This window comes from Terrapene carolina, unplaced genomic scaffold (assembly GCF_002925995.2).
Source record: "Terrapene carolina triunguis isolate 2854851 unplaced genomic scaffold, T_m_triunguis-2.0 Scaffold833, whole genome shotgun sequence".
Lineage (NCBI taxonomy): Eukaryota > Metazoa > Chordata > Testudines > Emydidae > Terrapene > Terrapene triunguis.
In genome coordinates, this window is record NW_020665184.1 from 3,127,362 (window position 1) to 3,140,247 (window position 12,886).

The 12,886-nt window shown below is 53.2% G+C and overlaps 1 protein-coding gene across 1 annotated transcript; it reads left to right on the top strand.

The window, feature by feature from the left end:
• The first annotated feature begins 2,340 nt into the window (after window positions 1-2,340).
• CDC37 (cell division cycle 37) lies at window positions 2,341-7,965 on the top strand. Its single transcript, XM_024219319.2, has 7 exons — window positions 2,341-2,647; window positions 2,800-2,905; window positions 4,443-4,558; window positions 5,188-5,310; window positions 6,367-6,549; window positions 7,011-7,082; window positions 7,406-7,965. Exons 1-7 carry the CDS (start codon window positions 2,381-2,383, stop codon window positions 7,559-7,561), a joined length of 1,023 nt encoding a protein of 340 aa, XP_024075087.1. The 5' UTR covers window positions 2,341-2,380; the 3' UTR covers window positions 7,562-7,965.
• Window positions 7,966-12,886: the final 4,921 nt, after the last annotated feature.

Consider the following 12,886-nt stretch of genomic DNA (forward strand, 5'->3'; position numbering starts at 1 on the left):
TGGTCTTGCCTCAGCACGGGGGCTGGACTTGGTGACCTCTTAAGATCCCTTCCAGCCTGATATTTCTATGATTTTTTTTTTATCAAGAGATCTCTGTGATCCTCCAGTGGAGGGCTGATTTATATCCCCTTAGTACAGAAAGAGAAACTGAGGCACGAAGCAGGGAAGGGAATCGCCTGCGATGGTGCAGCAAGGCAGTAGTAGTGTCTGGACTAGAACTCCGGAGTCCTGACTGCGAGTCCAAGAGGAAACCCTGGGGCTTACTGTCTCCATGTTCTCTCTTGTGAAACTGCAGGAAGCTGTCTGGGCAGAAATCCATTCCTCAGTCTCCCAGTAACTTTCTCCACCACAGTCACTCTGGACTTGGGAGCCAACAGAAAGGAAAACCAATGTCATGGCCTTAACTGACTCTGATACCAGTAACGCCAGTGCGCGGGTACTTTAGGAGCTGTGGTGGACACTAGCCAGCAGACTAAAGCCTCAGACAGGCAGGTGTGGTAAGGCATGTGCTAAGTCCCCATGTATTTGTAACTGGTTCCAGTTTAACAGATGAGGCATTGAGTCAGCCTTACCTGCCTTCCTTGGGGAATAAATGAGCTCTGGCTGTAGTGTGTGAATGCAAAGGCTTAGTTTCTGGTCCGTCACCATTTATTGGGGCTGGGAACCCACCCTGTTGGCTCAGGGACTTCTGATCTTGTTTGAGTGGCAAACCCTGGGGAAAATACAGTTTTATTCTGGATAAGATGGGGGCTTTTCACCTCTGCTGCATATGTGGTATAGATACCAAGATAGATTGGTCTCTCAAAGGTCCTAGAATGCAGGCAGTGCACTTTGCCTTTTGTTCTTCCCTTGGGAATTCCAGGGATCCGAGCAGGGAGTGCGATGCTGAGGTCCAATAATGATTCTGCAACTCATTTCACTCCCCTCCCTCAGTTTCCCTATCTGTAAAATGGGGATAATACCTGTTAGAGGGAGCTGCGACGTGGGGAGCTGAAGTTTTGGTGGTTAATTGAGGAGTGTTTTGGTAATCTAAAGCACTACATAAGTACTGGGAGACAATGGCGAAATAAACCGTGATCTTGTTAAAACCTTCCTTCCCTGAGTGTTGTGCATCCCTACTTTGAGAGCGCATGTGCAGTGTGAGTAACTGTCTCAGCTCGGGTGTTCTCCCTCCAGACTAGCATGTTATGCACAGGAAGGAAGGAAGGATCTCTGCTCTGTGTGGAGAAATAGATATTTTTCTCCACATGGAGAAGAAAATGGGAATTCAGCTTTTGTTTTCCAGGCTCAGAGGAGGAAGAAATTGTTCTCCCAACAGCCACAACAAGAGCCATGTCCAATCAACAGCAAACAAAATCCTAAGGATCTTAGAACCCTCTTGAAAACATTGGCCTGTAAGGGAAACCCCGACTGTGAAACACAGCAAACGTGTTCAGTAGTTAACTGTCGGGTCTCTGGAAGGAAGGCAGCATTAGGATGCCTATAGCTAGGACACACCGACTGAAACAGAACAGGGGGCAAGTTTGAGTTGAAGATCAAGGGAATCTCCAACACTGTGAGCCTAAGGGAGGTGGTAGAAACTCCATTGCTTGAGACAGTTGCAGCTAGATTACACAAAGCCCAAAAGATTGTACAGTAGTGAACAGCCCTGCCCTGCCCTGCGAGGGTGGATGACGTGGGGATCAATAGGACTCTTCCACCTCTTAATTTTCAGCTAATACAAATTGATACTGCAGAGGAGAGGAACGTTCATTCTCCTACAGAGTCGCTGCTGCGGCTCCTGGGTTAACACTGATTTCCTGCATCACGTGCTCTGCCAAGCATAACTGGAGTCTCTGCAGATGTGCCAAGCCCTCGAGAAACTCTAACTACTAAGTGGTACTGAGCTCTCATTTAGCAGCACAGGGTGACTGTGTGTGAATGTCAGTGCAGCATTGAAGAGAGACTGCTAAAAAGTCTGATTAAACCATAAAGCTCCTATAGGCTAGTTGCAATGAGTGAGAGGTTGAGAGTTCAGCTCTCTACAGAGGCAAGAAACTAGCCACACACTTGGTGATATTGGGATTAAGCAAAAAATCGACGAGTTGGGAAGCATGATAGTACATGTAGGCTAACCCTTCTCTGGCATAGAAGATACTGTCCTGTTGGTGTGACCCACGCAGCTCAGCATGTCCGTTAGGATCTAACAGAACAGTATCAGCCCAACGATCATCTCTTGGGTGTGGGACATGAGGCAAGGAGAGGGGTTCCCACTGTTACTCAGACTGTCGGTACTCTCCTCTTTGCCAGTGGATCAGTTGGCTCTTCTATTCCAAGAGCAAGTGTTGAAGAGTGCTTTAAAAAAGCTGTAAATTGATCTCTGCAGGCCCGAGTGGAGAGGATGGAGCAGTTCCAGAAGGAGAAAGAAGAGCTGGATAAAGGGTGCAGGGAATGCAAACGGAAACTAGCCGAGTGCCAGAAGAAAATGAAGGAGCTGGAGGTGGCAGACGCGGAGAGCGGGAAAGGGGAGCTGCAGAGACTTCAGGCCGAAGCACAGCAGCTGAGAAAAGAAGAGAAGAGCTGGGAAAAGAAGATTGAGGAGCTGAGGAAGAAGGAGAAGAACATGCCCTGGAACGTGGACACCCTGAGCAAAGACGGCTTCAGCAAGGTTGGTCTGAATGGTGCCTGGGGAGGGGAAGGAGCAGGGTGGGTTTCTGGCTGAGGAAGCTGCCTTGTGAACATGGCATCAGAGCTGTCGTGGTGGAACCACAGCTGGCCATGCAGCAGTGCCACGAACCAGGCTCCTCTCTCTCTCTGCAGAGTGTTGTCAACGTCAAACCTGAAGAGGAGGACGAATCGGAGGAACAAAAAGAGAAGAAACACAAGACGTTTGTGGAGAAGTACGAGAAGCAGATCAAACACTTTGGTGAGTTAGCTGGCTGCAAGCACAGGGCTCCCGGGCAGTCTAGGGGATGAAAGCTTCAAAAGTTCCTCTTGACTTAGAAAAGGGCTCTGGCTTAGCGAGGCTGGGTGAGACTCTCACAGCAGGGTGAGGGAAGTGATCACAACATAGTTGGATTCCCTGCTATCTGGGTCATGTCCGCAATACCCGTCTTCTCCCCTGCTGTAGACTTAGAACGGAAAGACCTGCAGCTGGAGAGACCCATGTTCAATGTGTCGGGTGTGGGGCAGCGGAGTGTTCTCCACTGGGGGTCCCTACCTGTGGAACTCCTTTCAGATCCATGTGTAAAAGGCACCAATAAGCCAGTGATTTCCTAACACATCCCACTCCTGGGGCTTGCTTTTATCCTTTACTTCACTTCAAAAGCCTTACTGCAGGACTGTACCAACCAACATCCAGCTGTAGCATGTAGGCTCTCTCCTGAACGACTCTTCTCTTGAGTCCCACCCCCGACTTTGCTGGACCTTCTCTGCCTCCTCCTAACTCTTCACTACCTTCATAGTCCTGAATTGGAGCTTTTCTCAGGTGCCCTTCACTAGAACTCTGGAGCAGCTCAGCACTAGCACATCTGTCCCCCCCACAATCCTGTGCGGTAGGGAAGTGTTATCCCCATTTTACAGATGTGGATCTCAAATACAAAGGGATGAAGTGACTTAGCCAGGGTCACGTGGAGAGTCTGGCGGAGCCAAGAAATGACCCCAGATTTATTGAGTCCCAGTCTAGTGCCTCCCCACAGACCCGTCTTTTCTTATGAGACCCTCTTGGTCTGATGGGTCAGGTGAGTCAGCAGGTTAGCTCTGTGTTGCCACATCATCAGGTCCTGTAGTGGATTCTGCCTTCATAATCCTGCTGCTTGGATACCAAAGTCATAGGCCTCTAATAAATATGCTTGGCAAATTCAGCTGGGTGTTCTTCGGTTAAATTCCTACAACGTTCCTGTCCCAGTCTCTCGTTCCCCACCCTCCCACCCCATCTAAAGACAGCGCGCCCTGCTGTCATTAGGCCTGTTGTTGTGAAATGCAGCCAGGAGGAGAAGTTAATCCAAAACTCTGTCCCATGTTTGATCTGTCCTAGGTACTTAGGTGGCCCCTTGACCTTGGAGATGGTGAGGTGCTCAGATACCAACAGAGCCTCGCCTGAGGCAGCCTAGAGCTGCTGGCCCAGCTGCACAGATAGGGAGCTGAGGTACAAAGGCCCAGATCCTCCCGGGTGTTTATCTAAATACCTAAGACTAAGTGTCTTGGCCAAGGTCTCACACACAACCTGGAGCAGAAGAGGGAATTGAACCAAGGTCTCCCAGTCACAGGCGAGTGCCCTGACCACACCACCATCTTTCCCCTCCAGCAGGCGTAATCCTGCCTCCTAAAGTGCCACTGATCCTCTCTAGCCCTGTCCAGGCTCCGCTCGAAACGGTGAGCAACAGCTTGGTGGGTGGGCTCTTCTCGCTGACCGTGTGGCAAGGTGACTGTCTGCTGCTAACTGTGGCTCTCCTGCTTTGAAGGGATGCTGCGGCGCTGGGACGACAGCCAGAAGTATCTATCTGATAACCCGCATCTGGTGTGTGAAGAGACCGCCAATTACCTGGTCATCTGGTGCATTGATCTGGAAGTGGAAGAGGTGAGGCTGCTGTTTCGCCAGGAGTTGTGACTGCAGCCTGAAATGCTGAGAGCAGCCAGGGATCAATCCCGTGTGCCCTGCTGAGTTCTGGCCCATTCACGTTTGAGGTGGGCCAAGCTCTTTCCCATTAGAGTCCCTTCCCTAATGGACACCTCATGGCATAGCGAGCCCGTGCTGGGGGAACGAGACCTGGAAAGCTTGTACCCAGGTGGCTCCATGCCACTCTAGTACATTAGTTTCCCCCGTCAGTACTGTTGTTCCAGCAGCCGTTCATCTGATCCACTAGCAGCTCGTTCTCTTCCTGAGTCAGCCTTGGTTGTCTTGTGGCCAGCTGCCCTCCTGGGAGCCAGTGTCCTTCAAAGACGGCTTCCTCCGTTTGCTTAAAGATGGCGCTGACACTTGAGAAATCCTGGCAGCTGAGTCTGGAGGGGGATGGGCCAAGAGCTCAGACTGCAGTGGACTCTTGGCCAGCCAGTGTCCTCTTTCCACTTGCACCCTGAGTAACAAGGGGCCAGGCTGCAGCAGCTGGCGTCTCGGGGTCTGTTGGAATGTGAGCACGCCCTCTGCTGGCCGTGCACCGCACAGCGCAGTGCTTAGAGCCACAGGCGCCTTTCTCTTCCACCTCCTAGAAACACGCCCTGATGGAGCAGGTCGCCCACCAGACCATCGTGATGCAGTTCATCCTAGAGCTGGCCAAGAGCCTGAAGGTGGACCCCAGAGCTTGTTTCAGACAGTTCTTCACCAAAATCAAGGTGAGTTCCAAGTCCCCTTCAGCTGAGCCGTTTTCTCCCCATTTCCTCCTCTCACAGGTGGCCTGCAGTCCGGAGGAATGCGGTGGACAGTGTGGAACTCGCTGCCGCGGAGTGTTGGTTAGGTCAGGAACTTAGCAAGATTCCCAGGGGAAATGGACACACGGATTCCTGGAATATCCCAAATTCTAACAGTTACTGCTAAGGATACAAACCTGCTTCAGGGTGTGAGACAACCTCTGTTAGAAGTTAAGACGAGACCTTCACGAGGCAAATTACCCCACGTCTACACTGTCCTCTGCAGCTTCCAATTCTGGCCACTGTCAGAGACAAGCTACTGGGCTAGGTGGACCTTAGGTCTGAGCCGGTCTGGCCATTCCGATACCACTTGGTGGCATCCTTCTTCATTCTCAGTCTGCCCTCGCTGGAGAGAGGGGGCCCAAGGCCCACTCAGGAGTGGGGTTTAAATACAGTCTGACTTTGCCCAGCTTCCCATGCCCAGTAGTGGGAGTTGTGGCTGGGGTCACTGCTGTGGCTAATAGCTAAAGCTGCAGATCCTTCTCCTTTGTCGCTGGGCCATCTGAAAGACACTTGGGGAGCTGCCTCCTGAGAGCTCTGTGCCCGGAGGGCCCCGAGCTCAGAGAACACATTGGACTGTCAGTTTTATCCCTCCTACTAGCTGGACTTTCTCGTGCCACCTGCTGCTTGTGCTCTGCCATCGCCTGCCTGTGTATTTGTGGCGCTGTGCTCACTCCCACAGCAATGGGTTGTGGGGACACTGCAGGAGGAGAGAATGTCTCTGTTACAAATGCTTCTGAGCCTTCCGTCCTCCTACAGCAGGTGGCTTTTAATGAAGGACGCACGTGGGCTAATAGCAGCACTTCCCCTCCTCCCAGCCCTGCAATTAGCCTGACTAAATGGGGGTGTGGCTACACTGGTGCGTAATCTGGGTTCAGCCATGTCTCACGTGCCTGGCTGGATCCTGTGCCATCTCGGCTCCTTCTTCGTTAACAGTCTGGCCTCTAACTCTGCTACCCTGCTTCTCCCTGCTCGTTGCAGACGGCCGATCAGCAGTACATGGAGGGGTTCACCGATGAGCTGGAGGCCTTCAAGGAGCGGGTGAGAGGCCGTGCCAAGGTGCGCATCGAGAAAGCCATGAAAGAGTATGAAGAGGAGGAGCGGCAGAAACGGCTGGGCCCGGGCGGGCTGGATCCCGTGGAGGTGTACGAATCCCTCCCGGCTGTGAGTAGCCTGATCACTGCGCTCTAAGCTAGAGCAGCTGGTGTCGATCTCGCATCCCGGCTCCTACTTAAAGGGGTTTCCTTCCCACTCCCTAGCCTGTCTGATGGTTTATTCCCCACACCCCCAGGTCGGAAAGCCCTATCCCCATTTTACAGGTGGGGCACTGAGGCACAGGGAGACTGTGACTTGCCCAAGTCTGACAGAGCAGGGAAATGAACCCAGGTCTTCCAAGACCCCAGGCTAGTGCCCTGGCCACTGCATCACCCTCCAAGGGAAATGGGCAAGGTGGTATTCCTCTCCATGCCCTGGGGCATGGACGGGTCACTGCGGAGTGCCTCCACTGCCTTCCTAGGCCTTGTATCCTAGCTGAGGTGTGAGCTCCTAGGCACTGTCCATTGCGTGGGGCCGTGGAAGGGGCCCTGTCCCAGACCCGCTCACCAGGCTGCCCTCTCCTCCCCCAGGAGCTGCAAAAGTGTTTCGATTCGAAAGACGTTCAGATGCTGCAGGATGCAATCAGCAAAATGGAGCCTGCTGTGAGTATCCCTTGAGTGGGGAGGACATGGGGCCTAGAGTGCCTGGCTCTTGAGGCACAGGAGAAGAGCCATCAGCTTTCTGTTGCTGTGATTTGGGGTCCGTTCCCAGGCACATTAACGCATCTTCCTGTGTAGCTATTGGCTTCTTCCCAAGTCACTGATCTCCAGCCAACCCAGTGGCAATGAGCCATTGGCTGAAGGCTGCAGTGCAGTGTCTTGCAGGGGATGGAGGTGGGTTTGGGCAGCTCTGGGAGGAAGCAGAGACCCGTGGAGCGAGTGCTGTGCTAACCTCCCTTAGCCCCCATGCGCTGTCTGCGTTCCAGGAAGCGAAGTACCACATGCAGCGCTGCATCGATTCTGGGCTCTGGGTGCCGAATGCCAAGACGGCGGAGGGAGCGGAGAAGGGAGGCGAGGAGGCGGAGGCTGTCTACGAGGAGGTCAAGAAGGAGAGCAGCGAGGAGGAGAAAGGAAACCCATGAACTACTGCTGGAAATGCGTAAAGCAGACTGTCCCCTCACCTCTCCCCCACTGCCACCATCCTACCCCCTCTCGCCTTCCTCTCGCACCCGATTATCCCTCAGGATGCCACATGCTTTACACACGTAGACACTTTGTGAATGTGTGAGCTGCTTGCTGGCTCTTTGTATCCAGCGCCAAGCCCTGGCTGCCTTTGGGGAGCAGCCGGAAGCCCCTGTGTTAGCAGTGGGGAAGTCCCAGTCAGTTACTCCAGTGAGCCGGGAGCTCAAAGGGACTTGGCATATGGCAGTTTAGGTTCCAGGTCTCACTCTGGTGATGCTGGGCAATGTAATAGTTACAAATGTGCCGTCGTATCTTTTCTGTTGGTGCCCAGTAAGGCGATTACATGAATAAAGAGATTGAAGTAGCTGAGCGTGGAGCGGACTTGCTGGGGGCAGAGTCGTGTAAGCGGCTGTGCTTTTGTTGTGGCTTCTGAAAAGAGAGAAATCGACCTAAGAAGTTGTCCCTGGTGCTGGGAGTTACGCTGCAGGCCAGCCTGAATGCATTGGCCTCCCTAGTCTGCGGGAGCCCTTGGTGGCCAAAACAAACTGTATGGGCTGCCGTGGCACCTGGCAGGGCTGCAGGCAAACACACCAGCCACCCTGCACCTTGGGTTAGCTCCTGTGCCGCCTCGGCCATCTCCTGGCCGGAGGAGTGGGCTGTGCTGTGACTGTCCCTGAGGCGTAGGCCCAGCTCTGCTGACCGGCACTGTGGGTAAGCAGTCTCGTGCTTTCCTTACCAGCTGCCTGGCTGTCTAGCATTGTCCCATGCTAAGGTGACCGTTTCACCAGTAGGACGGGGAGTGCACAGGGCATGGCGCCTACGCCCAGTGGCAGGGGGACAGCGGACCTACGCCCTACAGTGATGGGGACGCACCGCTGGGTAGCCAGGAGAGCAGAGCTTGGCCGGCTTGGCCATGCTGTGCCCAGTGGCTCTGTTATTTCTGGTGCTGCTGTGAACGTCTCCAGTGCCAAGCTCTGGCTCCGTGCCCTGCGGGTAACCGGCCTGCCTTGCCGCATTCAAAGGGGGGGCAGCCCTAGGAAGTGCCAGGGTAGACTGGCACAAGGCAAAACCCACCTGCATTTTAGGAGGTGAATCCCGTGCCTGGGTGTGGCAAAGCAGGGAGCCGGCGGTAGAGTATCGATGGGCTTAGGGGTGCCAGGTTGACTCTGGTCCAGCCGGGATCATGCTGTGCCGACTCCACACCAAAACTTCCTTATGCAATTCCTTGGCCTTGGGCCAGGCCTTCCCAATGGGTGGGAAGGGCTTGGACATTAGGCCCAGGTTCTGCTGGTTCCGCCCAGTGCGTGTTGACTGGGCTCCAAGCACAGAAAGGCTCTGCCGCAGCAAAGACCCGTTGGAAGCCGTCTGTCCCCCCGCAGCCAGCATCAAGGGGGGTGAGACCAAAACACCTAGCGAAGGGGGTGGGGCACGAACTCGTCTGCACAAACGGGAGAGAGGAGGTGGCGCAGCTGTCGGTGCATTGGAGCATCCTTCCCACGCTGCTGCCAGCCAGGTGTTGGGGCACGCTCAGAACATGCTCACACCAGGAAGCTTTGAACAATGGGGGGGTTAACGGGCTGGCAGGGCGGTAAATCAGCATATGCCCACGAGTGGCCCTTGCTGTGTCCTGCCTGGAGAGCTATGGTGGCTTTTTTTGCTGGTAGGCTAATGGCCCAAGGAGGCAGGCTGCAGATGAGATGGGGACCCTGGGTCACTAGCTTCATTTCCTGCATTTTCAGAAGCTGCCAGGAAGGGAGACAACTCGACTGACCGAATAAAGGCATTTATTAGCCGACTCCCTAGCTTCGGCTGGGACTCCATGTACTACGAAACACAGTAGCTGTTGTGTACTCAGAGCTAGTGCGGGTAGGGGGAGGAAGGTTGAGGGGGAAATATATGTATCAGGGATTTGGGGGCACACAAATAGAAATTTCTGAGCGAAATGCTGGACAAGTGACGTGTCCCCTGGCTTGTGTGTGGTAGGTAGGTACCAGCAATACCTGTGGGGATAGATCCCCTGGACAAGTCTGTTCCCTTCTCCGTGCTTCCGTTTCCCCATCTGTAAAATGGAGATAAAATGTTCTCTCCCCCGCCTTAACTTCCTGGCCTGAAGGCCCCATGGAAAGTGTGACTGGTTACAGGGTGAGATTGGAAAACATGCAGTGCTACAAATCCACACCTCACGAGCCAGCTGGCAAGAGCTGTGCCCGAAGGCCTAAAACCTGCGTTTAAAAGTTCTCCGGCCCTTCTTGGAGCCAGAGGGAGCCTGCTTGGTGATAGCATGAGCCTTGGCATGAAGAGTGACAGGCCAGCGAGGTCTGGGAGACACGATCCAAATCCACCTTCACCCAGCACTCCTGGGGGGGTTCTGGCTGGAGGATCCGGCAGTGGTGAGTGAGCAGAACAGCGGCCCAGCCAGTGTGACCTTGGTTCTGTGTCATGTTGTGAGATGATGATTCTCTACAGCAGGCTCCATTGTTATCTAGTGAGCTCCTAGCCAGCGGCGGAGTCATAAGCAGCTTCAGACCCTACTCTTCAGTTTTCACCACTGCTTCGCTCCTCTCACAAGTGCCTCCCCTTTCAGCCTTTCCCTTGATTCTATTCTTCATGTTTTTATAACCTCTCCTACACCACTGGCCTCCACCCCTCCCAGCCCCTGGGCCTTTTTCTAGATGTGAAAGTGAAGGCAGCTCCTTGCCAGCAGGGTGGGCGGATGTGTGGGTGGCTGTGAAAGTCCTTTGCACTGTTTGGAATGATTCATGGCCCAATTCCAAACTCAAGAGAAGTTGGTCTCTGGGAGATGGGGGAAGAATCAGTGAGCTGGCAGGAATGTGAAAACTCCCAGAGGCTATTTTAGAGCCCAAGGCCATTCTGTCACTTGCTAGCGCTAGTGCGTAGCTACACGTCCGCTCCTCTAATCCAGCCTTTGGCACGACTCTAGCCCCCGTCTTTTGTATTGGGAACCTGGTTTTTAAGAGCATGAATGAATGTATAAACCTGAATCAGTCGGCTTGGGCCGTTACAATATACCTGCCTAGCTTATTGTTCCTTGTTTCTATGATTGTAGTATCTAGGAGCCCTCCCCCTCCATGGAGCAGGACCCTACTGTACAAACACAGAACCGAAGGGGGAGCCCTTCCCCCAAAAGCGGACACTGTCAGCATAAGACGAGCCGCCAGGTGACGACGGAGAGGGGTGTAGAAGGAAACACGGAGCCTTGGTCAGCATGACAGGCAGTGCTCTCAACACCTCAGCACAAGATTCATTTATTTTTTTGTCCTCATGCCTACAACCAAAAGCGAACTCTTAGGAGGGCGGTGAGGGAGGCCAATGACCTACTTTGGGGTTGTTCGTAGAGAGCCCGTCCTGCACAGGAGTGGTGTGGAAGAAAGCACAAAGGAATTGATTTGCTGCTTGTTCCAGCCCGTCAGTGAACCGTCCCTCGGGCCAGGATGGGAACGTGGGTTGGTGAGGTCTAAGTCTGAGTTTCTTTGGTTGCCATCACTTAAATTATGCACCCCTTCAGTGCATAATAACCCTGTATTCAATTGCTACGCCGTGGAGGCGGGGGAGAAAAGGAAGAACATTGCTGTCTTAGCCAAACTGCAATACAGGTCGTTCGAACATCCTGCCTCTGCGGGGAGGTGCGCTGGCCTTTCTGATGAACCGTGAGCAGTTGCTGTCGGACGGTCCAGCTGCAGGTGGGGCTGCTGACAGCCAAGCGCTGAGGAATGAGTAGCTGCTAATAGATAATGTCCTTCCTCTGAAGCTAGGTGGGCGTTCTCAGGGCTATGAAATTTACACTTCTCTTGCTTGGACTGAACTTTCCTGCTACTGTGATGCTGCAGTATAATAGCTGGATTCACATCCACGCTGAGCTTCATTCTGGGCAAATGAATAAAATCCACCACATCTTAATGATGGAGCTATACTCCAACGCATGACCCTCGCCCTGTGGCTGCTGTAGAATCTCCACTCCTCTACCTGTCGGCTAAGAGCAGGGCTCCCTAGAACCATCTGCCGTTTTAGTTCACCTAACATTTCATAGATTCTAGAACTGGAAGGGACCTCGAGAGGTCATCGAGTCCAGTCCCCTGCCCGCATGGCAGGACCAAATACTGTCTAGACCATCCCTGATAGACATTTCTCTAACCTACTCTTAAATATCTCCAGAGATGGAGATTCCACAACCTCCCTATTTCTTTTCCCAGTGCTTCACCATAAGCGCTCCCACCCATCTACAGTGCTTGAAACCCTGACCCTAGAAGTAGTCGCTGCACCTTAACAGCTGCTCGCTGGTTGCACTGACTCCCTAAGTCAGAACAAAGTGTCTTCTCTAGTTCTGTTTGTGGGCTCGTGATCGTTTGCACGGCTCTAGTCTCTCTATTGTCAACATGGCAATGGACCGGGCAGGCTGGGATTAAACTCCTCTAATTTTGCCGAGAAACTGCAGAACTGGAATTAATTTGCAAACTGGACACCATCAAATTAGGCCTGAATAAAGACTGGGAATGGATGGGGCATTACAAAAGTAATTTTCCCTCTGCTGATACTCACACCTTGTTGTCAACTGTTGGAAATGGGCCACCTTGATTGCATTGGCCTCGTTAGCACCACAAAAGTAACTTTCCCTCCCTCGGTAGTCACCCCTTCTTGTCAATTGTTGAGAATAGGCCACTTCCACCTTAATTGAATTGGCTCGTTAGCACTGACCCCCCCCCCCACTTGGTGAGGCAACTCCCATCTTTTTGTGTGCTGTGTATTTATACCTGCCACTGTATTTTCCACTCCATGCATCTGATGAAGTGGGCTGTAGCCCACGAAAGCTTAGGCCCAAATAAATGTGTTAGTCTCTTAGGTGCCACAAGGACTCCTCGTTGTTTTATCTAATTTCTCTGTGCCTCAGTTTTCCAATCTGTAAAATGGGGACACCCATCCGTGGGGGCAGTCTAGTGTGCTGAAGTTTAATGTTTGTAAAGCGCTTTGAGAGCCTTTCATGAGGGATTCTGCATAATTCATCTTGTATCATTTTTGTTTAAAACTCTGCATCATCTCAGCTCTTGGGCATTTATACTGCAAACCCCTACGTGGGTATTGACATGAACACGGGCGGTAGCATTACCCTGCCCCCACCTGTGCATATCACAGTCACCTGGCGCCCTAGGGGAGTCTCCGGCCAGGGGAAGACCCGGCCGGGGCTACACCGACCCAGCCGGGCTGCGCCTCCACCTCGCTGGGGGCAAGGCAGAACCAGACCGAGCGGGGGGGGCCCGGCCCCCCCCCCC

Bases quoted from the DNA above. Each gene is read 5' to 3' on its own strand.
- CDC37 (XM_024219319.2), top strand. From the start codon at position 2,381: ATGGAGCAGTTCCAGAAGGAGAAAGAAGAGCTGGATAAAGGGTGCAGG. The intron at 2,906-4,442 runs GTGAGTTAGCTG...CCTGCTTTGAAG, and splicing joins GAAGCAGATCAAACACTTTG to GGATGCTGCGGCGCTGGGAC. The intron at 7,083-7,405 runs GTGAGTATCCCT...TCTGCGTTCCAG, and splicing joins TCAGCAAAATGGAGCCTGCT to GAAGCGAAGTACCACATGCA.